At 41.9% G+C, this 25,465-nt stretch overlaps 1 protein-coding gene across 3 annotated transcripts in view; it reads left to right on the top strand.

Moving 5' to 3' along the window:
- Window positions 1–25,387, top strand: part of TP53BP2 (tumor protein p53 binding protein 2) — a 51,134-nt gene extending 25,747 nt beyond the window's left edge. For 2 of the 3 annotated variants that reach the window (XM_079297770.1, XM_079297772.1), the window contains exons 4-18: window positions 841–920; window positions 4,987–5,088; window positions 7,573–7,747; window positions 9,109–9,290; window positions 9,644–9,808; window positions 10,223–10,460; window positions 12,129–12,257; window positions 12,645–12,784; window positions 14,122–14,602; window positions 14,946–15,727; window positions 17,455–17,592; window positions 18,129–18,262; window positions 19,200–19,366; window positions 22,290–22,489; window positions 24,586–25,387. In XM_079297770.1, coding sequence (XP_079153896.1) covers window positions 841–920; window positions 4,987–5,088; window positions 7,573–7,747; window positions 9,109–9,290; window positions 9,644–9,808; window positions 10,223–10,460; window positions 12,129–12,257; window positions 12,645–12,784; window positions 14,122–14,602; window positions 14,946–15,727; window positions 17,455–17,592; window positions 18,129–18,262; window positions 19,200–19,366; window positions 22,290–22,489; window positions 24,586–24,627 — 3,155 coding nt within the window. In that variant the 3' untranslated portion in view covers window positions 24,628–25,387. The remainder of the gene's footprint in view (window positions 1–840; window positions 921–4,986; window positions 5,089–7,572; window positions 7,748–9,108; window positions 9,291–9,643; window positions 9,809–10,222; window positions 10,461–12,128; window positions 12,258–12,644; window positions 12,785–14,121; window positions 14,603–14,945; window positions 15,728–17,454; window positions 17,593–18,128; window positions 18,263–19,199; window positions 19,367–22,289; window positions 22,490–24,585) is intronic. The other variant, XM_079297771.1, reaches the window with a different exon arrangement.
- Window positions 25,388–25,465: the final 78 nt, after the last annotated feature.

The following is a 25,465-nucleotide window of genomic DNA, read 5'->3' as shown; positions in this document are numbered from 1 at the left end:
TTTTTCCTTGGTAATCTTCCTCAGTGTTGGAAATACTGCATTTGTTAAGTGGCCTTGTACTCAGCATATTTTAAGCACCTAAGTGTATCTTGGTATTTGAAATGCATGCTGGTGATAGAATGAGTACATGAAAAGCTAAAGTTGTACCATTTCTACCTGCTGAGGATCTTACAGAGGAGTTTAGTTGTCAAAATGTGTTTTTCAAGTCCAGGGTGCTTGTAGTATTAGGATTGCCACTTTATTGGCCACAGCATTGCTAAGCTATTTATTTGAGCTCTGAGTTAGTTCCACAGAAATGCAGTCTTGAAATAGGAATCAAATGGGCAAGAAGGTAGCAGGCATGGCTTTGTCCTGTAGTACACTTATGTTCTACAGGGAAATCAGTGAGCTTGGTGTTGGGCATCTGAGCACTATTTGCACATAATTTGATGGGAATAAAGTAGGGTTCTAGTTAAGCAGCATCTTCACTGACACAATGACTGCCAGGAAGATGAAAAATGTGTTTTTAAACCATGTATCTATAATGCACATTTAGTCAGGACTCACCGTCTGTTTGCCACAGGATAAATACTGGAACAGCCTACTATTGGTTAAGCTGTTTTGTTCATTTGTATTTTTGAACAGAACTGTACTTTAAAATAAAAGCTGACATTGAACAGCAGTCTTTCTGAGAGGGTGTTGTGTCATCACTTGAATTCATCTTGGTAGTAAACATAAGAACAGGTGTTCAGATTCTACACCATAATGATTGCTTTGAACCTCCTTTTGTTTTGAATGCTATGTCTGAAAGGATGAGGAAGATCTTCTATTACCTTACCATCTTTGACTGTTCCTCTCCAGGGACTGGACAGAGGTCTCACGATCCAGCCTTCAAAAGAAATGGTGTGAAGGTGCCTGGTGATCGAAGAATTGAGAATGGGGTAAGTTCTGGATGCAGTGGCTGGTTGGATTCAGTCTGGCTGAGCTGGAGGTCATTTTCACACAGCAGCCCTCCCAGTGCTGTGCTTTGCATTGGCAGCCAGAAGGGTGCTGATAACATTCCAGAGTTTTGGCTACTGCTGAGCAGGGCTGGCACAGCATCAGCACTGTCTGAACATTGCCCCCACCTCAAGGGGCTGGCAGTGGGCAGGGCCCTGGGAGGGGACACAGCTAGACCAGCTGACCCAAAGTAACCAAAGGGATATTCCATGGTATGTGGTGTCAGCTGAGACACAAGCCAGGGGAAGGAGAAGGAAAATGACTTGTTTTACATTTTTCCCCTGGAGCAGCTGCTCCCTGTGCTTGAAGCCCTGCTTCCTGGTAAGGAGCTGGACATCACTCTCTGATAGGCAGAGAATAAACTAATTTTTGTCCTTGCTTGCTTGCACAAACTTCTTTGCCTTTGCTTTAGTAAACTGCCTTTTCTCAGCCTTGTAGTCATTTTCCATCTTATTCTCTCTGCCCTGTCCTGCTGGGAAGGGGAGGGGAGAGGTAGAGCAGCTTGGTGGGGACACCTGGCATCCAGCCAAAGTCAATCAATCAGTCCTTTTTGATCCCTGAACAGAGGTGAGACAAAGGCAGTTATATATATATGTATGTATGTGTATATATATATATATATTATTTTAATGAATATTCTGCATACCACAGTAAAAAGTAGTTGCCAAGTATCAAGCTCCTCTGTGGGACACAGAGCTTGTCAGCTGCATTGCTTATCTCTTTGGTTTGCTGAGTTTGGAAGCATACTAATTTAAACAATAGCTCTGTGCTTTGCCCTCATGTTGATGGCCTTGTTACACTGGGGGAGCTGTCTGGTGGGGATCATGAGGGAATACACCTCCCTCTTCCTGCCTGAGATTGATGAGAATGCTTTTAAAATGCAGGCTCCCACGGTCTTGACACCCTGTGGGGTTTGTGGATTTCAGTGTCATCCTGGTGTAAGGAAAAAACCAAACTTTAGGTGAGGAGATACTGAGATGTGCTCTGAGGTATCCAGTTCCTGGGTGGCAGCTTGTGTGGAAGGATTTGGGCAGGTGCCTGGGGTGGACTTTACACCTGAACAGGTAATGAGTCAATTCTGGCAAGTTGACACACCAGCTGAGGGAAGGGTACCTTGCCTGCCCCAGTGAGAACCAGCAGCCTCTCACCTTGTACTGGTGAGAGGTGTACTGACCTGTGAGCCACATTCAGTACTCAGAGCACTGCAGTTGGGGCAGGAACCCAAACTGTGTTTGAGGATACTGTGGCTGAGACAAGGACTCAAACTACCATAATTCCTCCAGTAGTGAAAAGGGAAAATGGAAATGAAGTCAGCTGCAGGTCCATATTATTGGCTGGAAAGGGAGGAAGAAGGAGAATTAAGGAAGTAGGGGTCAGATAAAGAAGCCAGTCCTTCAAAAAAGAAACTTGTCTCCTATTTGATTTGTCTCACTCCTTTCAAAGTTACTTGGTCCTTGATCTCATCAGAACTTCAAGACTTGTGAAAAGATTGCAGCTTCCAGCCATGTGAGCAGATTCCTGCCTGGCTGCTTCAGTGCTGGAGTAATGGGACTCACAGTCAGCACTTGCAAGGCCATGAAGCCCAGCAGCTGGGATCCCTTGCTAGAGATCAGGAAATTGAAAGAGGAATTGGAAAACAGAGAGCAATTAGCAGTTTTTGGACATGGCTCCTCTCAAGTGTGAGAGCAGAGTGTCCATTTAAGGAAGATACTGTAAATTCCCAGGAAAGCAAACCACTGCACATGAAGATATCCAGTACTTGAGAGAATTAGCAGTGCTGGAAGTCATCTCAAAGGTGGCAATGTCCCTAAAGATCCAGAGGATGTCCCTTGTGCAGTGGCCATGTAGAGGAAGGTGGCTCAAAGTGCCCCTGCATCATATTCCAGCATCTTGGTGGCACTGTATTACCTGCAGACAGATACACCAGCTGCAGAGCTGGCATCCTTCTGGCTTTGAAATGTTGAAGAAGCTGGGTACTTCCACATCCCTACAGGCTAGCACCTCAGATTTTAGGGGCAGCCCAAGAAATGGCTCTTTTGCTGCCCCAGTCAGAAGGAAGGGAAGCCCCAAGAACAGGCTGTGTAATGAGCCCTGGTTGTTGCTGTGTCAACAGGGAGATGTGAGGCAGTGGGGTGGTGAACCCTTCTCTAAGCTGGAAGCCTCTGTGAACTGAGAGGGAAGAGAGCTGCTCAGAAAGGGTCACCCAAGAAGGCTGTCAGGGTGGTTGCCATAGAGAGACAGGAAGGCAATCAGTGATCTCCCAGACATTAAAGGACTGAAATTGCCTCCTTTAACTGTGGTGAGGGGACTTCTGGCATTGCAGAGGTCAGCCAGAATACCCTGTCCAGGAGCAGGAACAGAGGGTCCCTACCTTTGGCCAGGAGGAGGACAGGGATGGCTGGGCACACTGAACTGGCACGTCAGATCCACACAGGTATAAAGCTTCAGCAGATAACTGATGTGTGTTAGTGGTGCCATCAAGGCACAGGAGTGCAGAGCCCATCTGGGTCTCTGGAGTGACTGGGAGGTGCCAGGAGTTGTCTGCATTAGGGGCTGAGGTGAGTTTGACAGGGAACAAGAAGCACCCCATTGTGACTGGCTTGGAGACCCCTGGTATCCTCAGCATCAACTATCTCAGGAGAGAGTACTTCAGGGATCCTGAGGAGTACTGACAGGGTTTAGCTATAGCTACTGTAAATACAGAGAAGATCAGCTATCTGCCCTGCCTGGCACAAAAAGACCCCTTCCTTGTGGGATTGCTGCAAGTTGGAGACCAGCAAGTGACAATTGCTACCAGGGCAGGGCACTGGCAGCAATATCAGCAACTGAGACTCTTAATTCCCATCCATGAACTAATTCATTGACTGGAGAGCCAAGGAGTGCTCAGCAGGACCCATTCACCCTTTAACAGACCCATAAGGCCAGTGTAGAAGTCTAATGGGGCCTTGAGAGACATGTTCCATGGTGACATAGTACCTTGGAGTGAACTGAGTTAGACAAAGGGACTATTTTTTTAAATAACCTCATAAACCCTTGGGAAAAGCAAAATGTCATTGAGTGAATGTATCCTGACATTTAGCACCCACAAGTCTCTGGAAGAATTACCATTACAGTGAAAATGAAGGCTTCCCTTCTTTGGAGATACTAGTGCAAATCATGTTGTGAAAAAAACTAAGAGGCTGTTTTGGAGAGGTTGTTAATGACTTCTCTAAAATAGACACAAAGTCTCTAGCAATTATCATCCTGATTTTCAGTTTTCAGGATGTCACCAGGTTCTGTTGGCTGCCATAGCTGTGCTTGTACAGGTGTTCTCAGAGCAGCAAATGCACCATACTTCCCCTTCTCTACTCTCATCAGAATTCTTTTATTACTTCAGTTTGGGTTTTTTTTTTTCACTTGCAGTTTTGTCAGATATCCCTAACTCCAGATTTCAAGTTGACACCAGTTACTGTTTCAGGATTGAATCCATTGTCTGCCACCCTTGCTCCATAATTACAGATATAAAATTGAATCCAGGTTCAGGAAATACCTGAACAGACAACCAATAACAGTGCTGTCTTTGAGAGTGGTGTTTTCCCTCTTGCCCAGCCATATTTAAACTTTCTATTTTCTTCAGGAAATTGTAGTGATACACCTACGAGCACAGATCCATCCTGCCACATGCTGAGCATTCTGGGCTCAGTCAGTCAAAGCTGATTCATGCTGAACTGAATTACAAAGGGCTCTGAAATGCCTCTTTAAAATGCTGTTGGGATTTTGATAGAAACATTAATGTTCCAAGAGATGTCATTTTGTGTGAGTTGTTGAATTGGGCTACACATGCATTACATGCTTACAATTGTTGCTTCTTTTACCATGGGAAGATGCTGTATCTGTCTAATTATTTTATTAACTATTCAGTTATTTTTTGAGTAGTTGTTACTTGTATCATACCTTTCTGCAGTAACTCTTAAGTGCTAGCCCAATTAAAAATTGTAGATTTAGCATACTTTGGGTTTTCTTTGACAGGTTAGTGCACCAAGGATGGATATGACTCTGGCTGAGCTTCAGGAAATGGCATCACGCCAACAGCAACAAATTGAGGCTCAACAACAAATGCTGGCTAACAAGGTGAGTTTGGAATTAGGCTGTTTACAGCCAGAAACAAAAAGGTAATAAGAGTCATGTGAAGGGGAGGGAAGAATGGGGAACTGGGGGTTTTTCACTCCTTCTAAACAGAGGTCTCCTTTTCTTTGGCTGCCTGTTTTTAAATTTGAAAGTCAATGTATGTAAATATCCAGTTGTAAAACATATAAATAATGCCAATGATAGAAGTCAACATTTACCTTACTAAAAGGATAGAGCCCATAACATTAATATACTGTCATTCATCCTGGTGGCTCTGTCAGCTCTATTTGTGCTCCATGTGGTGACCAGCAATTCACCAGTTTGATCACTGAACAATGCTTTTGTCTCTGCTGTCCTGTCTGCTATCTTCTCCTGATAAGAGTTCAGCCTGCCTGGTTTTCTGGGGCAGCTGGCTGGAAGAGATGTCTTGTATGTGATAAAAGTAACATAGGACTGTGATTTATAGAATGCTTGCAGAACAATCACAGAAAAGCTAATGGAAGCACACAGGGTGCTCCTGAATTGTGTAGGGGGAAAAATACTGTGAATGCATGTGCAGAATGGTGGCATAGAGTTCATGTTTTGTTTGTGTGCTGTTGGTACACAATACTCTGAAAATGTAACAGAAAATGCTGCTTTTGGCAGAGAATTCTTAAATGAGAGCCTGTCCTGAAGGGGGCTCATCTGTCTGTCTGGGTGTTCCATGCATTTCAGAATGTGCTTTGCTGGAATAAGGCTGCTCTGAGGATCTGCTCTCAGTACTTTGCCTGTGTCACACACCCTATCTCCCTCTCCCTTTGAGATCACCTGTGTGTGTCTGTATGTTCACTACCTTGTTCAGTTCCTTTGGCCATCAATAATTGTATCTCAGGGAAGTGCTTGGAGCCATGGCTTTCCAATAGTTCTGCAGGACCTGCTGAGTGGTGCTATGGCCTGTCAAAGTAGCCAATAAAACTTTTTCTGCTTCATGGTAAGAACAGGTGCAACTATGGTGCAGGAAATTGGTCAGTCAGACAATGAGAGGTTTCACCTGAAGTGTAGCAGCACAATTAATACCTTACTGCTTGTTTAATTGGCCAAAGAATGCTGCTCTCTTCTCAGTTCCAGCTGAGATGTGTTCATATATGAGAAGCCTAAACTTTCACAGCTTCAGTTTCACTCACAGGTGATGGCAGTGTACCCTGGTCTTATAAATAACACTGCAGTCACAAGAAACAGGAAAGCTATTTTTACTGTAAATGGAGTTGTACAAGATTTTAAAAAATAAAAATATGAGTTTGAGTCTGGATAGCTACCCATTGGGTCTGCTGCCTGTGGTTTGAAGAGGAGTAGTCCTGTGGGTGTCCTGCTGTGGTAGGATTTTTCATTTCAGTGCCTCCCTGGAACAAACCTGCTTTCCTAGGTGCCTCTTCACAGTGACTTTCCATTGCCTCTTTCCTGTCTTCTGAAATCAGATGCAGTATTAAAAATAGATTCTGAGGGAGGAAAAATACGCTTTTTTTTTTTAGACATGAGCTGTAGTATCTCTTTTTTGTGACATTTTCCTGTGTGGGAGTGACTCTAAAGTAGTGCATACATTGAGGGTGCTGCCTGGTCCTGGTTTTCTCCAGAAGGCAAGCTCACTTTTTTGCTCTGCCTTTTTTTATTCCAAGTGCACAAAAATCCCTTTTTTCTAAATCTGACTGGTGATTTTTTTTTTTTCTTTAGTGGGTTTGGTTTTTTTGAAGGAAGTGTGGAGTTCTAATGTTAGTAAGTTAGTAAGTTCTAATGTAAGTAAGTGGTAGTCTTGGATTTTAGTGGGTGCTTGGGAAAGTCTTACTAGTTCTACTCCCCTGGAGCAACCTGTCATCTTCAAAGCTGGAAGCCATGTATAATGGGCCAGTGATTTAGAGGAATTCTTTGTAGATGGTCCAGTGATCTCATGGTTTCTTCTAGGTCTAAACTAGACATGTGTATGTAGAAACTGATAACATATTTTACTCTCTTGGAAAGGTGAAAAGATCCTCTCCACTAAGGTGATATCTGTTATTCCAATGAGGGCCAGATCACTGTAAAGGTTTTCCAGTGTCTTGAATTTTATTATTATTTTAATTTATTCTTATTCTTGCTATTTATGATTAGTGGTGGTAGTGCTGATCATTATCAGGAGACCAGTGTGTTTTCAGAGGTTTGGTGTGCAGCCAGCCTCCACCTCAAGGAGGTTTTAGCAGGACTACTAAAAGTACAAATAGTAAAGGAAAATACCAATAATTTATGGAATATCTTCTAAAAAAGAATGTCTAATACTCTCCAGCATGACTTAGTTGTTTAAAATGTGACATGATAGAGATATGTGAAGTATAAGCAGCATGGAGAAGGTGGAGAGGAAATACTTAGCTCTTGTAACTCAAGAGCTGACTAGTCATTAAATCAAATTAGCTAATGTCTTGGAACATGAATGCTGAAGTTTTTCTTAGACTTCAAAAAAAATCTTTGTCTTGACTGCAGGAACAGCGCCTGAAATTCCTGAAGCAGCAAGATCAGCGACAGCAGCAGCAAGCTGCTGAGCAGGAGAAACTGAAGAGACTAAAGGAAATTGCTGAGAACCAAGAAGCCAAACTTAAGAAAGTGAGAGCATTGAAAGGTCATGTAGAGCAAAAACGACTCAGCAATGGGAAGTTGGGTGAGTTGCTGCTTGGGGAAGGTAACCTGGGATTTTTTGTGAAATGCAGTTCTTGGAAGCCAAAAATTTCAGGTTGTTTCAGTGATTCAGAGGAGTTATTTACAGCATTCCAGGAAATGTTAATCTTAACAATTTCACATCTTGTATTTACCAAAAATCTCATGACTGACCTAGAACAAAATATATTTTCTTACTATATTTTAAAACATCCTGTAAGAGTACCCTGTATTTTGAGCCTAGCATGCCTGCTTTTAATTACAGTGTATTTTTTTCCTTACTTGAATACCTTTGTGCACCACAGTAACTTTTTCCATCCTTCATGTCAATACCATACACATTAAGAGTGTTATTTTCTTGGCCTATAACAAAGCTTAGCCTGGTACCCAAATTACCTTTTATTCAAGAGGTAATTAATAGCCAAATTGGCTGCATATTTGCTTTTTAATTACGTGAATCTGACCAGGGTCTTGCTTGCTATAGCGCTGGTTGGGTGCCTGTAGTTCAGCATGTTGAAGCAACATTAAATCTCAAATATTTATTCTTCTGCCTACTTTTTCATCTTCTCTATTGTGCAGAACTTGTTATTTCCAGCCTGATTCAACTGAAAACATGAATATGTTGTTTTAGTAGGAAGCATTTTGGTTGACAGATAAAGCAAAAGTGTTTTTCTGTCGGAGAATCCCTTTTCTGTTTGGGTTCTGTTGCACAAAACAAACATAAGTTTTAAGGCATGGAAGGATGGTAGAATAATACAAGATCTTGGAGTATGTCAATCTTGAAGTTTTCCTGAGCCATCCCCAGCAGGTCTGATTTTGATATTTACTTGAATTCTTACTGATTCCTTAAACTTCATTCTACAATAGAACAATTCAACAGTGGAGCAGCTGATGACAGATGTTTGTAATAGACCCTAAGAAGCCCTCTGAGTCTTTGTTTAATATGACAGCTGGGGTGTTTTGTCACTGGGTTCTTATGACCTAAATTCAGAGTTTTAAGTACCATGAATATACTTTGTGGTTGAATGAATGTCTTCCTGCTGAATTCAGCATTCAGTGAATTTAAACTTCTCCAGATGAATTCAGTCTGGCATTGTGGTTTTGTTTGTTTCCATACTTCAGAAAGTTAAAAAAAAAAAAGTTCTTTCCCTGCCTGTCAGTGCTCTAAGCAGACCAAATTTCCTTAACCATTCTAGTGAGCGTGCAATTGCCAGAGCTGCGAGGAAGAGCTGGTGTGGCAGGGCAGTGAGTTTGGCTGGGCAGCCCTGCTCTGGAGGCTGGCAGGGTGCTCTGTCTCCTTAAGTGCTGCCTTGGGAGCAGCCCACGCTGGGCTGTTTCTCAGGGCTGCTCTGCCCTTCTCTGCAGTGGAGGAGATTGAGCAGATGAACAGCCTGTTCCAGCAGAAGCAGCGCGAGCTGGTGCTGGCCGTGTCCAAAGTGGAGGAGCTCACCAGGCAGCTGGAGATGCTGAAGAACGGCAGGATTGATGGCTACCATGACAACCAGTCTGCTGTAGCTGAGCTGGACCGCCTCTACAAGGAGCTGCAGGTGATGGGAGGCCAGCCTGCCACCCTCAGCTCTTCTGGGCTGAAAGTTGGTTGGGGTGTTTCTCACTTTGTTGCATGCTGTTCCTGCCAGGGCTGTGTGGCAGCCTGCATGCTGAGGATGGAGGGTTAGTTGTGCTGGGTTCAAGGTAAAGAAAGGAAGGAGCACACACTGTCTGTACCTTTCCTTTCTGCACGATTTGGAGACTAACCAAAGTTTTCTCTGGAGGGAAAACACGACTTTTTAGAAGGCTTTTCTCTTTCCAACAGTTTCCTGTTCTTGATCCTGCAAGTGAATTTGTTTTTTTATTTTGGTTGTTTTCCCCTCCTCCCCCACTGCTTTGTGAATGTATTCAGTTGAGGAACAAACTGAACCAGGAGCAGAATGCCAAGCTGCAGCAACAGAGGGAGTGTTTGAACAAGCGCAACTTGGAGGTGGCAGTCATGGACAAGCGTGTTAATGAGCTGCGCGAGCGGCTCTGGAAGAAAAAGGCAGCTCTGCAGCAGAAGGAGAATGTACCAGTAAGTGCTGGCTAGTTAATAACTAAAGCATTAATTCTTGTCTGTACAGCCTGAAGTGAAAACTTGCTTGGGGGGAAGGCTGTTGAGATGCTAGACTTGTTGTCTTTCTCCATATGTAGGGGAAGTCTTGTATTATTAAAGTCCTTTCATGGTACGTTAGTGTTAACCTACTTACTCTTTACAGACAAGAAATCTTCTGCTCTCGTGCAATTTTATTTCAGTATTTTTTTTGCTATTGCTACCTCAGCTTTATCATTCTCAGGGCTTTTTCAAAAAAGCACTTTTGATGCTGGAGTATCATTTTCTACTTGTTTTATCCTTTTTTGATTTCTGTTTCAAACTCTATGAATGGATAATGCAGAATAAAATTCTTTAAATTTTCTCCTTTTTTTTAATGGTTTTTTTTCCCCCAAGGTTTCTTCAGATGGGAATTTACCACAGCCAGTGGCTTCTGCTCCAAGTCGAGTGGCAGCAGTAGGTCCTTATATCCAGTCCTCTACTATGCCACGTATTGCTTCCAGACCTGAGCTTCTGGTGAAGCCAGCATTTTCAGATGGGACACAAGCTTTGCAGGTACCTGATGGACCACTGAAAACACAAACACTGCCCAATATGAGAGCTGGGAACAGTTCACAAGTTAAAACTCCTGCAGGTAATAGCTTACAATTAATATTTCTTGTCCAGACGTGTTTTGTTTTCTTACCTAATAGCTCTGTTTTGATGTTCTGTTTTGTTTTGGTTTTTTTTTTTTTTTAACAAAGCATTATTTGAGATGTTAGTCTTGCTACTTGCAGTTTTTCCTGCATCAGTGACTATATTTTATAAGCACTGAGGTTCTCTGATTCAGTGTTAAATATTAAGTAAATCTATTAATAAGCACTTCAAGCTGTTAAACAGTGTGGACTATAGGAGAATTTTTCTATAAAGTAATTATTTATTTTAAAGTTCTTCTAAAAACTATCCAGTAGTGTGTTTGAGTTTCTAGAGGCTATTTTAGTACATATCTGTTTCCTGGATTTAAAAACTGGCAATGCCAAGTTTTCTAGTTGTGCATTTTGGAAATGACACCTGTAAAGGATTAACCAACATAACAGATTTTACAAGGGAGGCAGTTGCTTGTAGCACAGAAATAGCAGTAAAGTTACTGACTTGATGATGAGTGAGGCTTGGCCTCTCCTGCTTGGAGAGTTAATGGAGATTTGTTGGCTTCTCTCTCTGGCTTTCTCCTATGAGGAAGAGAAGTCTAAATAAACTTTTAGAGTTGCAAATATTTCTTCTGTGCTGTCCTGGGAGAAGACTCTTTTTAGCTGGGAGAGAAGAGAAGCACTGATCTTCCCAAAAGCAAGAAATGAAGACTGAACTTGTAGAATAGTTCTGTTTATTTTCTATCTCCCTTCCTCCCATCTGAGATTCTGGCAGATACTAAAGTAACCATTGCATAAAAGCAGTTCCAAGTGTCTCTTGCCTTATTGAAGAATGGAGGATTGTTTCTTTTTATTTGGTTTGCAAATCCTAAAACTACTGGAGTGGAATTTAAGCTCTAGACCACACAAAATTTGGATTTTTACTAGAGGAATGTATGGTGGTTAGCTATTTGAACTAAAATACCACTTCTTATTTTTTAGCATTTGGACAAAAGGACTGCTTTCCTCGAGAACTTTTGGTACTTTGTCAGAATGAAACTTTCTGTTGCTGCTTATTATTACTGTTTGAATTTAACATTACTTAGGTTATTTAGAATTTAGTAGAAATAATTTGGTGAAATACTTAATAGGAGATTGCAAGCGTTATCTCAGTGGTTTTTGCAGATCTGAATGTCTACTCCAGTGAATGTAAAGATCAGCTTTAATGCAGATCCTATATGCACATTAAACACACAGATGAATTTTCTCCTGTCTTGAATATCTCTGTCAGGATATTCCCTGTCTGTGCTTTAAAGCATCATGTTTTTCTTTGGAGTATGTATCTTTTTTATACTTAAAATTATTGTATCACTTTTAACTTAGCACAAATACTCAAGGAAAGTTTCATACTAACTGGAAATAAGCCAATATAGAGAAGTTTCTTTTTTGAATGCTTTAAGCGCAGGTGTGTGCTATGACGAGGAGGTTTGCTGCTGCTCTTAGTAGTTGTTCTTGAACTTCATTTACATTGTCTTTTTAAAACAAACAAATGAAAAGCTCTAATGATAGGCTTTGTAGCAGTTAACCTCTATGTGATACTTTTATATTGGCTAGACCTGATTCTTACAGGAAGAAACTTATTTTAATAAGTAATAAAAACTATTTTAGCTTAATCTTTTCCACTTATTCTCTCCTAGGTTCTGTGGTCCCCAATGCTAAACCTTCCCCTTCTGCCTCTGACTGGAGTAGTTCAAATACAGACAATCATACTAATCAAGGATCAGCCTTGACTTCAGGGAAAGGAATTGTGACAAGTGAAGGACAAGGTATGTTCATGTGTACTTGGCTAATATTAAAATTTGGAGAATCTAGTTGATGATACTTCTATATGTGCCAGTAAGTAATTGAGAATTCATTTGAAAGCACAAAAAAAAAAAATTCAAAGAGCATTGCCATTGCTTTGCTATGATGTTGCAGGGCTTTTAAAAAGAAAGAAGTCAAACCCACAGGTTTGGTAAAGTAGATCCTAGTTCCTTCATACATGCCCCTGTTGAATTTCCATGATGCAGCATTTGGCAGGCCCAGGGGCCCTTAGTAGGATGGATGCAAAAAGCATCCCCTTCATGCACTGTGGTACATACTGCACAGAGCAGGACTGTCACCCCTACAATTGTGCCATCCCTTTTGAAAGTTGTCTCCTGTCCCTTGACCAGCAGCTGAAGGAGAAGCGTTTTTGCGAGACAAGGAGAAGAAGGTGCGTCCGTTCTCCATGTTCGACTCGGTGGAGCAGTCGGCTGGGCTGGGCACGCTGAGGAAGAACCAGAGCAGTGAGGATCTCCTGCGGGAAGCACAGGTGTGCAGGGAGCTGGGCTGCTCTGCCTCTGCCAGGGCTTACCCACAGCTGCTCTAGTGTGGCTGGCAGAAAGCTCTGAGAAGTACTGAGGTCAGCTTTTCAAAGAGTGCTTCTGAGAAAAAAAGTCTCTTAGGCTTTTGATGGCGATTGGTAACTCCAGATCATTCTCTGCAGTCAGTGTGCTGAGAATCTGTGGCTGTATTACTTGTGGAGTGTGTATTTTTCCCTCTGAAGATACAAAAAGGCATTTGCATGTTTGGTTTTTCTTCAAAATCATCTACATACTTGTTTCAATCTTTAGTGCAAAAGTGTCCTTCAGATGTTTGCTAGCAGCAACCTCTTGCCAACTGAGTGTCTGATATCTCTAGAGAAATTACTGTGCCCTGCCATTGCTCCTTGTCCTGGTTTAGAGGACAGGTGTCTGCCAAGAAAGGCAGAAGCTTCTCTTTGAAATGGAGATGTAAACCCCCTTCCTGCAAATTATTATTATAATATTGAAAGTAAGGGGCTCTCAGGCAAAGATAGGGGAAATAGGAATAACAGTTCTTTATTAGGAAAATTGAAATAGAGATACAGTAAACTCAAAACACTGACAGAGTCAGAATACAACCTGACACCCCATCAGTCAGTCAGGGTGTTGGTAGCAGTCCCATTAAATGGTGGCTGCATCCTCCTGTAGTGGCAGATGTGGTTCAGCTGGAGCAGTGCTCTTGTAGAAGGTGCAGTTTTCCTCTGAAGGTCCAGGGATGATGTGGAAAGGTGCAGTGTTCCTCTGCAATCCAGTGGAAAGATGGATAACTTGCTTTTCAAAATCTCAGTTTTTATCTAGGCAGGAAAGGCTTGGCTCCTCCCCCTGGCTGGAGCATCTCCCAGTGGGATGATGTAATTTTATCAGTCATACAGTGGGACTGAATGGGCCAGCAGCAGATGATATCTTCCTGGAGGGAGGATGGGTTGTGGAAAAGATAAAGATGTTTGCTTCACCTAGTTTTAAAGATCGTCCATTAGCAGATAGTATGTGCCATAGAGATAAGGAATCACTGCCCCACCCGGCTTCAACAGTTGGTGATAGGATACACATTTCTGGCCACATCAACTGAACACACTCCTGATTTAAACATGGCTGGTACAGAAAGAATTTGAGAATAGGCCTCAAAGTATTTACAAACATCAGTGATGACAAAATATTTCAAGCAGTATCTGATACTGTAGGCCTTATTACAGCAGTAGTAGACATAAGATACTGTGTCATACTTTGAGGCTCTTTGGTCCTTCATAGCAGAACTCCTAAATCAGGTTTTATTGTTCAATCTTAATGAATTTTTTTTGTCTTTCAGACAACCAATAAAACTGTAACCAAGGTGCCACCGCCTGTCCCCACTAAACCAAAACAGATAAACTTGCCTTACTTTGGTCAAGCCAATCACCTGCAGCCTGCTGATACAAAGCTGGATGGAAACCTGCAGAAGCTGCCTTTGGCTATTACAGCCATGGGGAACAAGCAAAAACCAGTGGCACAGCAGCCTTCTCAGCAGATACAGCAAAGAATTTCAGTACCTTCTGCAGGTTCCTCCTCTAGCCAGGATCAAATCCTTCCTTCCTCCAAGCAGGAGAGTCCCCCAGCAGCAGCTGTGAGACCTTTTACTCCTCAGCCATCCAAAGAGTCTTCACTGCCACCATTTCGAAAGCCTCAGACTGTGGCTGCAAGTTCCATTTACAGCATGTACACCCAGCAGCAGACTGCTGGGAAGAACTTCCAGCAGGCAGTGCAGAGTGCTTTGACGAGGGCACAGACCAGAGGACCACACTTCCCAAGTGGTGAGCATGTGGCTCTGTCCCTCAGAACCTCAGATGTTCTTTCCACCTGGTCTGTGGGTATGAAGCTGTAATTCAGAGGAATTAAGTGGGTGAGGGCAGCTGTGTGTATTTTAGATAGATCTTCCATGCTCTGTGAGAGTGTTAACAAGAAGTGTGGAGTGTGTCGTGGCTTTGCAGGGTAACTAGTGGTAGATATGGTTTCCTGATTAGTTCTGTTCAGTTTTGTATTCTGCTTCTTTGCCCTATATAAAGAATGCACAACCTGATTCACCTTTGTTGTTGCTGTCATGCTGATCAAATATTCAACCTTGTTCCCCCCACCCCTCTCTGAATGGCCCCACAGTGTACGGCAAGCCGGTGATGGCAGGAGCTGGGGTGCAGAACCAGCTGCCGCAGGCAGAGAACATCTACTCCAACCTGCAGGGCAAGCCAGGCAGGCCAGAGCCAGAGGTGGAAACAGCAGCCTCTGCTCACGAGAGCCACGAAGCAGAGCGGATCCCCCGTCCCCTGAGCCCCACCAAGCTGCTGCCCTTCCTGTCCAACCCCTACCGCAACCAGAGCGACGCCGACCTGGAGGCGCTGCGCAAGAAGCTCAGCAACGCGCCGCGGCCGCTCAAGAAGCGCAGCTCCATCACCGAGCCCGAGGGCCCCAACGGCCCCAACATCCAGAAGCTCCTGTATCAGAGGACCACGCTGGCTGCCATGGAGACTATCTCAGCTCCGCTGCACCCCTCCAAGCAGATGGCATCGCCTGCCCGCCCTGAAAGCCCGGTGGAAATCCCAAATCCTTATCTAAGCACAGAATCAGAAAAAGAGACAGCTGTTTCCATGCCAGAACCAGCTATTGCTGAGGAGACAGAAAGCACAGCAGCAGAGCAGAGTGAAGCTGCTCTCCCCCCCATGCCTTTGGACACTGTGCCTGAAGCTGTATCAGACAGTGATGAACTCATGCAGCCCAAACCAGAAGAGCCAAACCTAGAAGCTCCCCTGCCACTGGAGGTGTACATGGAAGAATATCCTCCATACCCACCACCTCCCTATCCATCAGGGGAACCAGAGAGTTTGGGAGAGGACTCATTCAATATGAGGCCTCCTGAAGTTACTGGACAGTTTTCCTTGCCTCCTGTAAGTATCAGCTTACAGCTGGGGTGCTCTGTCAATAAATCATCTGGAGTGCTGCCATAAACCCTGTGCATTGTGTTGTAGAGCTCAGGCAGATGTGGGAGAACAGTCACACAGTCTGCAAGTCTCTCTGTGGGTTTCTCTTCTATTTGTGTGATGCTCTTATCTCCAGACTATATAACAGTAATGAAAAGTCTCTCTTGTCCCTAGAATTAATTACATAAGGAAGTTTCAAATGGAATACACAAATAGTAAAACTCTACAGAGCTGTAAAACACATTCCTTATAGAAATCTGCCTACACCCAGATTTTACTTCCTAAGCAAAGTTAAAGCTGATTTTTTTTCCCTTGAGGTACAGATACAGATTTCACAAGTGTTTCCCACTATTGCTAATATGACCTGGGTCTAATTTTCTTAATCCTTGGTGTTTTTTTGAAAGTGCCTTGCTTGAAAAATATGGAGGAACAGTCTTCTTTAGTTTTTGCTGTAAAAACTCATTTGAAGACATCAGCTCTTTGTACTTACTCTACTGAATATTTCCTAAATTTCTTTGAAATCTAACACCAGTCTACTCTCAAGTTGCATCAAAATGGAGTCTCATGGAGTTGGGAGGAGGCTGCATTTTTACCATTTTGTTTTGCAAGTTTGTATCTGTGTGTGGTTTGAGCCCACTGTTGTAGAACAAAAATGCTTAATGTTTTTGGCTTCTCAAAGACTTTCTTTAAAAACCTATCAAGAGTAGAGTTTTGATAACAGTTTTGATAACCTGGTACATGAAAGTTGTTTTTTCCTCTCACTTCACTGCAGAGGAGTTAAAAGGTTTAATTGTGCTTTTTAACCTTCCAATTTGTGAATGGGGTAGACATTCTGTGTGTTCATGCTTTAAAGATTGTTTTTGCTCCCTTTTACAAGGAAACTTGAGTGGTAGGATTTCCTGAATTGTGAGAACTCATTTCTGCTTGGTTTTGTAATAATTCTGCAATGATGAGAAGAAACCAGCCCAGCTTCTTGATTTTATATTTAAATCTGTGGGTTGTTCTACCAGGCTCACTCTTGGAAAAGCCCCTACTTTTGGTATTACGTACAAATCTACAGGCAGAAGAGTATTTCATGGGAATCTCTACTTATATATCTTATCTCCACATGCCTGCTCTTGCAGAATATGAGTCAGTTCTATTCATCTGTGCCTGGACATCTGTCAGAAATTTACATACCCTCGTGAATAGTCTTATTGCTGCTGCCCAGGCAGCTGGGTGAGCACTGAGCTAATGGGAGCATGATCCCTAAAGGAATGGCACAAACTGAACTATAGAAATACTTGGATTCCAGTATCAGTGGGAGCATCTAAAGCAATTTTACATTTGGTTCTATATTTTTCCAAAACCATTTTCCCATCACTGTTTGCTGTACTTAAAAGCATGTTAGGAGCTTTACATCAGCACTTAGAGTGGTGTACTTTGTGGAGTGTGCTGCTTGGTTTGTCTAACAGCTATGAGAGTTAATGGTAAAATTGCCCAAACAACAAGAAAGATAAAGGCAGAGATCTTTCATAACATACTTAACCTAATGTATTCATAATGTGTTTGAGGGTTGGTAAAAAAATACTATAAATTTCTTATGAAACACTCTTCTAGTTGATAATTTTTTGCTGTCATTCCCAAATAAGCAGCTTTGCATTCATCTTCTTTCCAGGAAAAATGTGCCTGTAACTCGTGTTACCTTTTCACAGGGGAAGAGGACAAACTTACGTAAGACTGGCTCTGAAAGGATTGGGCATGGAATGAGAGTGAAATTCAACCCCTTGGCATTGCTGCTGGATTCATCTTTGGAGGGCGAGTTTGACCTTGTGCAGAGGATAATTTATGAGGTAAAAATGCTAATTTGTAAGGCAAAGGATTGCAAAATGAAATGGGGAAGTCAGAACCTAGATCTGTTCTTGAGGAGATAAAAGGTTCTAAGAGATCGTACTTGGAGGCTGATTTTAAGTGTGTTAAGTCCACAGTGTATTTTTAACATCAAGACTATAAATTTTGAGACTTTTTCTCATTTTTTATGTAGTGTTTCATTCCCCATCTGGCATGTTATCAGATAATTTGATAGGCAAAAATCCATGTGAACTTTGCTTACGGTTAAATAGACATATATCAGAAATTTGTTAAAAGTATTTTTAGTAAGTTATCAAGACTCTGTTTCTTTGAACCACACTGTTAAAGGGAGGCTGCAACCTTAAATGCCAGTCATGGTGCAAAATTGGTAGTGGTTGTATTCTTCTTGCTCCTGTCCTTCCTAGAAATACATTACAAATTCATATTTCAGAATAAGGCAACTGATTTTTGCATGAGAAGGGGTGTTTATTCCAGAGAGTTTCACCTGAATGTGGTTGGTTCCTTTCTGGCTGGGCAGGTGGAAGATCCCAGCATGCCCAATGATGAAGGAATCACTGCTCTGCACAATGCTGTGTGTGCTGGGCACACGGAAATCGTCAAGTTCCTGGTGCAGTTTGGGGTGAACGTGAATGCTGCAGACAGTGATGGATGGTAAGAGCTTCATGAAATGCCTCCTTAGGGGTGTTCTCCATGAGAGTCAGGATGTGGGAGCTGCTGCATGTCCCTCAATGTCCCTTCTTTTGCTCCTGTGGAGCTGGCAGTGAGTTTTCTTTCCAAAGCAGAGCATCAGCAGTTCTCTGTGGGACTGTGCAGATGGGAAAATAGGGAAATTATAGCAATATTGTAGGGGTGAACACAGTTGTCAGGAAATTGCTCTGTTTCTTTGAGATATTGAAGAAAGCTTATAATGAGCCTTATGCTGAAATTTCCAATATCCTCTGCGAGAACCTATAATTATGTGTGCTCTGGGCAGTATCTAGTTCTGCAAACTCTCCCTAGTTCTTTGTCCAATTGTCAGCCAACTTGAAACCAAAACAAAGTGGAAAACTACAACCTTCAAACAAGGCTTGAAGCTGATAATGTGTTACAAATCCTTTTTACCAATAACTAGGGAGATTATTTATGGAAGGCTGGTGCAGGGGACAGTGATTTTACACTTGTTTCTCACTGTAACTGAAGTGTGTGAGGCCTAAAACTGGATAAAGATGGTTGTGCTCTCTCAGCCCGAGGGGCTTTCACTATTACATGCACTTGTCACAAAGTCAAATCTTGAACTAATTAGATTGTAAGAGGCATGATGTCAGATTTGAGTGGGTTTTGAATACTGATTAATTTTTTGATTTTTAGTGCCTTAATGAATGTTCCTAAAATGGCAATAAATTATAGGAAGATAGAATAACTGGAGATCTGTATGGGAACATAGCTTTAGGGCTGAAGCAGCTCGTGTTCCCTGTGGAGAGCCATTGCTCTTGCCACGCTGGGTTAGGTGCTGTGCTGGGAAGCCCCGAGCAGGGCAGGGCTGGTGGCTGCAGGCACGGGTGCCATGGGCAGTGGCAGGGAAGTGCCATCCTTTGTGCTTGCCCTGCAGGACCCCTCTGCACTGTGCAGCATCCTGCAATAACGTGCAGGTGTGCAAGTTCCTGGTGGAGTCGGGGGCGGCTGTGTTTGCCATGACCTACAGTGACATGCAGACGGCCGCCGACAAGTGCGAGGAGATGGAGGAGGGCTACACACAGTGCTCCCAGTTCTTGTACGGTGAGTACTGTCACCCCTGAGCCCTGCAGCACCTCTCAGCCCATCTGGGCATCAGGAGGGGTCAGCTGCACACTCAGCTTGGGTACCTGTGCCTCAGGTTCCTCTTGGGAAGAGAAGTTTCCACCAGCTTCCTGTCAGGGAATGAGTTCCATCGAAATTAACTTTGTAATATTCACCCTGTGGAGGGGATCTGAGTAACAAAAGGTTTCCCTACATTAAAAGCCTGAGTGAAGCATTGACAGATCCTCTAATTAGGTGAATCTTGCCACGTAAGAACTTCTTTTACATGAAAACAAAAGAGGTATGGGTATGTCTGTAGGCAGTTTGTAGCTGTTAGCTGGTGTCTTGAAATGAGTATTTCCTGATGTGCACCTGAGAACCAGAAAAGGTATTGCCAAGTTCTTGCCTTGATGCATGTCAGTAAGCACTGAATTTGACTTCACCTTCCTTTTTTTCTTCACTTGCATTTAAAAAGAAATCCCATATTAAATTTAGAGTGTATTCAAATAGTAAGGCAACAGAGATACTATCTTTGAATGGAGAAAACGAATTCCCCCTAGGGTGTGATGAGTATTAGTCAATGAGGTTTTACATTACTTTACTGTATGTTTTGTTTGTAATGAGGTTTTAAATTACTTTTCTCTGTTTTGTATGTAGCTCATGTCCCCTAGGCACCTACCATCTGGTGTGTCATCTCCTTGCAAGAGGTTAGAGTAACAGCAACATAACACAGCAGAAAAAGCTGTAAAACTGCCTTTCTGCTTTTGGTGAGAGCTGAGTTTCTCTAAGCTGCTCAGCCAGCAGATTTCAAAAGAGTCTGTCCAGCTGTCCTCACTAAGCTTGAAAACTGTGTCTTTGGTGCCAAGTATATAGTTTTCTCTATAAAGGGAGGAAGCCTTTTTAACTGGCATAAAAATTTGTAGGCTAAGTGAAATTCCATTTGGTTTTGTATCCAAACTCTGAGGGAGGTCCTCAACACCAAAGACCTAAGGAAGATTGTAGGACTAGATTTGAACTGGTTTAAAATCAATTATTAATAGATGCTGTATTTGTGTTGAACAGCTCTTGAGGGGTTTCTGTCAGGAATTTGTCAAATTCTTAAATTCAGGTAAACTGCCCACGAGATCCTGTGGAAAGGAGGTTCATGGTCTCATTATATACAGCATGAAGAAATACACTCTTTTTGTTTGTGGGTTTTTTTTATGACCTGCCATCTGGTGATTTCACTTGACACTTTTTTGTTGAGTTTGGGATCTTTTTGTGTAATGAGATACTTTTTGATGGGACCTGAAAGGCTTTGGCCAATTGCCAGTTTTTCCAGATTGAAACCACTGAAACTGTCTTTATCTATTGGCTGTTCAGCTATCAAAGTTCCATATTGTTTCATCAGAAATTAATCCTATTGCTGAGACTGGTTTGGTTGCCTGTAGTTACTGTAAGAAATTATTCCCTGCCTAAAACTGCTTCTGTAAAAGTTTGGGAATATGCATTTGTTCCCAGAATCTGTTTTTAGAACTGCACTAAAACTTGGTAATCTAAACTCATTATTAAGCTAATAAATCCTGGTGTAATTCATTGATTCACCCAATCTTTTTTTGTTGCAAATGATGTCCAATAGAAGAGGAACAGGTAGGTTTAAATAAAACCAGTTATTCTTTAGCATTCATTTAATGACAGGTCTGATGCTGTGTAAGTATGAAAATTTTTCATTTTCTTAAATGTAATGCCTGTGCTGGCTCTGTTTGCCCCACTCACCTGATGTGACTGTTAACATCACTTTAGGACATCAAGTGCATTGTGTGATTCTTCTTTGTCTGCTTTGGTGCTCTGTGCTCATCTTCCCTTCCATGTGGATGCAGAGCACAGCTTTGGCCAAACCTCTTATTATACCAATGCAAAGCAAGGGAGGGTTTATCTGAGCAGAGCTTATCATGCACTGGAAGTCATTTCATGTTATGTGCTGAACTGGTGTGCAGAAGTGAAGAACTTGATTTGAGCAGATGCTTCCTTTAGCAGATGTAGGTGGTAATAGGTATGTGATGAAAAAGGAAAAGGCAAGTTTTGTGATACAGTGTGCAGTGTACTCTCTGTTCCTGAAAAATACCAAAATCAAACCAAAAAACCTCCCCAAAACAGTAAAATTCAGTATTTTAAAATAATTTCATAAGAACTGGTGTACAAACTAAGATACCTTTTCCAGTTTTCTGCTTAGAGGCTGAGGAATGTACAAAAAGAAGAGTATCATCTCTGGCTGCAGCTGTAAAATGAGCAAGTTCTGAATAACCCTGCAAGGGTGTATGTGTGTACTCCAAAACACCTTGGTCCAGAAATAATGTAACAGAATTGTGTTTCTGAAGGCAGTGTTTAAAACAAGAAAAAAAAACAAAACAAAACAAAAAAAACCTCCTAAAAATTAAGAGCTGAGATAACCAAAAGCAGATGCAGAGTAGCAGGCAAATCTCTCAGGTAAGGTCTGAGATGCAACTTGCTTTAAAGTTCTGAAATAAAATGACCCAGGTGGCAAATGACACTACAAGCATATTAATGACAATGGTGGTCAATCCAAGCAGTTATCTCCCTGTGGCAGAAAGAGATTGCTATTGCACTAAGAGTACAGAAAGTGTTTCTTGCTCATCACTTAGGTCTAGAAAGCGTGAACACAAAAATATAACCTTGTATCAATCAGTGCTGCTCTCCCTCTTTGCCTTGTTTTTTTTAATATGTTTAAGGAAGAAATCTCTCTGCTTTAACTTCACAAAGCCACTTTTTCCAGGGCCAGCTCTGAGTAGGCAATAAGGTGCCAAGTAGGTAGGAATTTGGGGTTTTTTTGGACTGTAAGAATAAAGGAGTCTTTGTTTGTATTATCCTTTTTATTTCTCTATTTTCTTTTTGGTTGAGCTGCTGTGTGTTTTCAATGTTGCAGGAGTGCAGGAGAAGATGGGGATCATGAACAAGGGAGTGATTTATGGCCTGTGGGACTATGAGGCTCAGAATGATGATGAGCTGTCCATGAAGGAGGGGGACTGCATGACAATCCTGCGCCGGGAGGACGAGGAGGAGATCGAGTGGTGGTGGGCACGACTCAACGACAAGGAGGGCTACGTGCCCCGAAACCTGCTGGGGGTGAGTGAGTCCTGGCTGCTCCCAGAGCCAAAAAACCCCTCCCCAGCATGTGGAGTGTGCACAGCATTGCATTCTCATTGGATCTCTTGCATCAAGGTGCAGCTTTAAGAGTTGATATTCTCCGCCTTTGTTTAGGCATCTTGGCAGAGTGGGTTAACACCTTCTGTTTAAGGCACTTAACACAGATTAGTGGATGCACCCAAGAACAACATGTACCACCACATTGCTATACAGATCAGGCCCTAATAACAAGCTTGTCCCATCATCTTAGAGAAAAAGACCCCTTTTATTCAAATATGATGTGTGAATAAGATTTTTCTTGAGCATGTTCTCAGGCACATGGAGTCATTTTGGGGCTGTCTTGTGTGGGGCCAGTAGCTAGACTTAATGATTCCTTAGGGGGTTCCTTCCAACTCAGGATATTCTATGACTGTTTGAGAACAGAACTAGTCTTCTAGTTGTATTTCTTGTATTGGCACAAAAGGCCTTCAGAATTGAAAGTTGCATGAACAGTGAGTCATGAGTTCCCTGTGTACACAGAGATAAACACTACAAAAATTGAGGTTATCTTTTTTCCTAGTGTTGGAAAACTGATTACATTGCTCAGTAAAGGCAGATCTTTGTTTCCTCCTATGCTTTTGAAGTAACATTTAACCATATGGCTGAGGCCTTACATGAATGGCCTCTCTCATCACCTTTTGTATTGCCTTTTATTAAAAACAACTGTGTACAAACAAGATATTTTCAATTCTGTCCCTGTATTTCTCCTCATAGTTGAGTTGCTAGAAAATGATGGCAGATGGACACATGAAAATTCCATTAAGCTTTTTTCTTCAATTCTAGTTGTCCTGCTGTTGGAGATAAGAGGTTCTCCAAGATTAACCACTCTGAATTTTAGCTGATTGATGTATGATGCTTGAAAGAGGCTGAACTTCCTTCCTCATGCAGATAATCCTTACTCTTAAACTAGTTGGATTTTGCAGTGGGACTCTATCTAATACAGAATCAGTTTTTATGTCTGTATCATTTCCAGGTCAGGCCCACACACCACTTACTGTAAAATCCTCTCTAACATAGTACTCCTGCTCAGTTTTTTTCCTCTCCAAAGTAAACATTTCTAAATTGAGAGCAGCCATCAGCCCTGCACAGTAAGGTTAGAATGGCAGTTTTTTGATTTTTGCTGGCCCCAGGGTGAATTGTGCATTTAGTGCTTGTGCTTTGAGCCTGAGCACAGGTGTGTGAGAACACAAGGAACACTTGTGCTTCTAAAGAAAAAAAAAAAAACAAACCACAAGGCAGCTCAGCTTGAACTGGGGAGCAAAACTTACCCTTGTAAGCACAACACAATCCCAACAATCTTTGGGGAAAACTACACAGTATTTATTAACTATGACACTCCTGTGTCTGTTCAGTTGTTCTGGTGCTGCCACTGAAATATCCTGTAGTGATTCTCCAGAGCAATTATTGGCCTCTTAACAGCTAAATTCTAGTTTATGATGTTCACCAAAGAGGAAAACATTTGGTAGATTAAGTATTCTTATTTTTATCCTAGTTGCTTTATCCCTTTGCAGTCAGGTGTACTGAACAAAAACAAGGATTAAATTACCTGTATCAGTGCTCTGTCCATCTTAGTGCCTCCCTAGCTCCCTAAGCTAATAAGATAATACTGTCAAAGGGAGTCTTTTGAGCACTGTCAGGTGTTAGGACACTGTGACTGATTGACTTCATCTCTAAGAGTGGTGAAATCACAGCAGGCTGAGACAGACCTAGTGGTGAAGTTGTTGGCCTTTTCTCAGTGACTAAGACAAGAAGAAAGCCAGAATCTGGTTAAAGAGAAAGTACTGAATTACATGCTGCTGTTCAATACCTTCCTTTTGTACTAACACAGTTGGTATTTTTTTAAGCTTGCCTAAGACTGCTAAGTTCATATTTGTCAGTGCCCTGGATGTTTTTTATAAGGACATTTTTGCTACAATGGATTACATTAGAATTGTAGCACCAAAGAGAGGGGTCTTTTGTTCTTTTATTTTTTTCTTTTAAGAAAGTAACCTTTTAAAGTACTAAAATTTGAAACCTCATTTCTGTTTTACCCTCAGCTGTATCCAAGGATTAAACCCAGACAAAGAAGCTTGGCATGAAATAGTACAGAAGCCAGATTCTTGAAGTACTAATCATGGATAACTTACAGAAAAAAAGTCCATTTTGTGTTGGTTCCAATATCATGAGACTTATTTCAATGACAATGTAATTTGAAAGCTATGAAAAATGTGCTTTGAAAACAAATGAAGGATTGATGCATTAGCAAATGGATGAGGGCATTGTTCAAGATGAAATAATGCTTACAAGCAAATGAAATTCTGCTGCCTTTGGTCAAATCAAGCCATTATGTTCAAGTACCCACCCAGATTTCTTCAGCTGTGGCAGAAAAGAGTTTTGCTTTTTTTTCTGCATTAAATATAAGGACCTTTTGAATTTGCCAATGAAGGAAGCATCATGAAACAGACAACTTGACAAATTTATCCCGAGGCTTTTTACAGAGGGGAGAAATTGAAGTATGTGCACAGCACCCAACTACTTATTGCTGGAAGCAGAATGTTTGTTAAAAGAAGCTAAAAAACCTGAAGTGCATCTGAAGAGTGACAACCACATGACCAATCCATTAAGCAATAACTTTTAAAAAAGCTGTAGCATCTTAGAAATTCTGTGTATTCAAATTATCATGTGCTGTAACAGAAATGTAGTTTTAGATTCCTCTTTTTACAAAGAGCCTCATGTATTTATTGTATTTTGTACTTTGGAAACTAAATGTAGAAACCTTCTGTAGTCCTTGACAACTTACTTGTTTTTACTCTACTTGTTTACTTCACTATTAAACTTCTGTTTCCTCTTAAGCTTTAACTCTGGGTATTATAATAGTGTTTTTTATTAGAGATGTACCTGTAAGACACACTGCTGTTCTACATTAACTTTCAGCTA

The sequence above is a fragment of the Erithacus rubecula genome (assembly GCF_903797595.1).
Source record: "Erithacus rubecula genome assembly, chromosome: 2".
Lineage (NCBI taxonomy): Eukaryota > Metazoa > Chordata > Aves > Passeriformes > Muscicapidae > Erithacus > Erithacus rubecula.
This window is presented reverse-complemented; position numbering and strand designations above follow the sequence as displayed.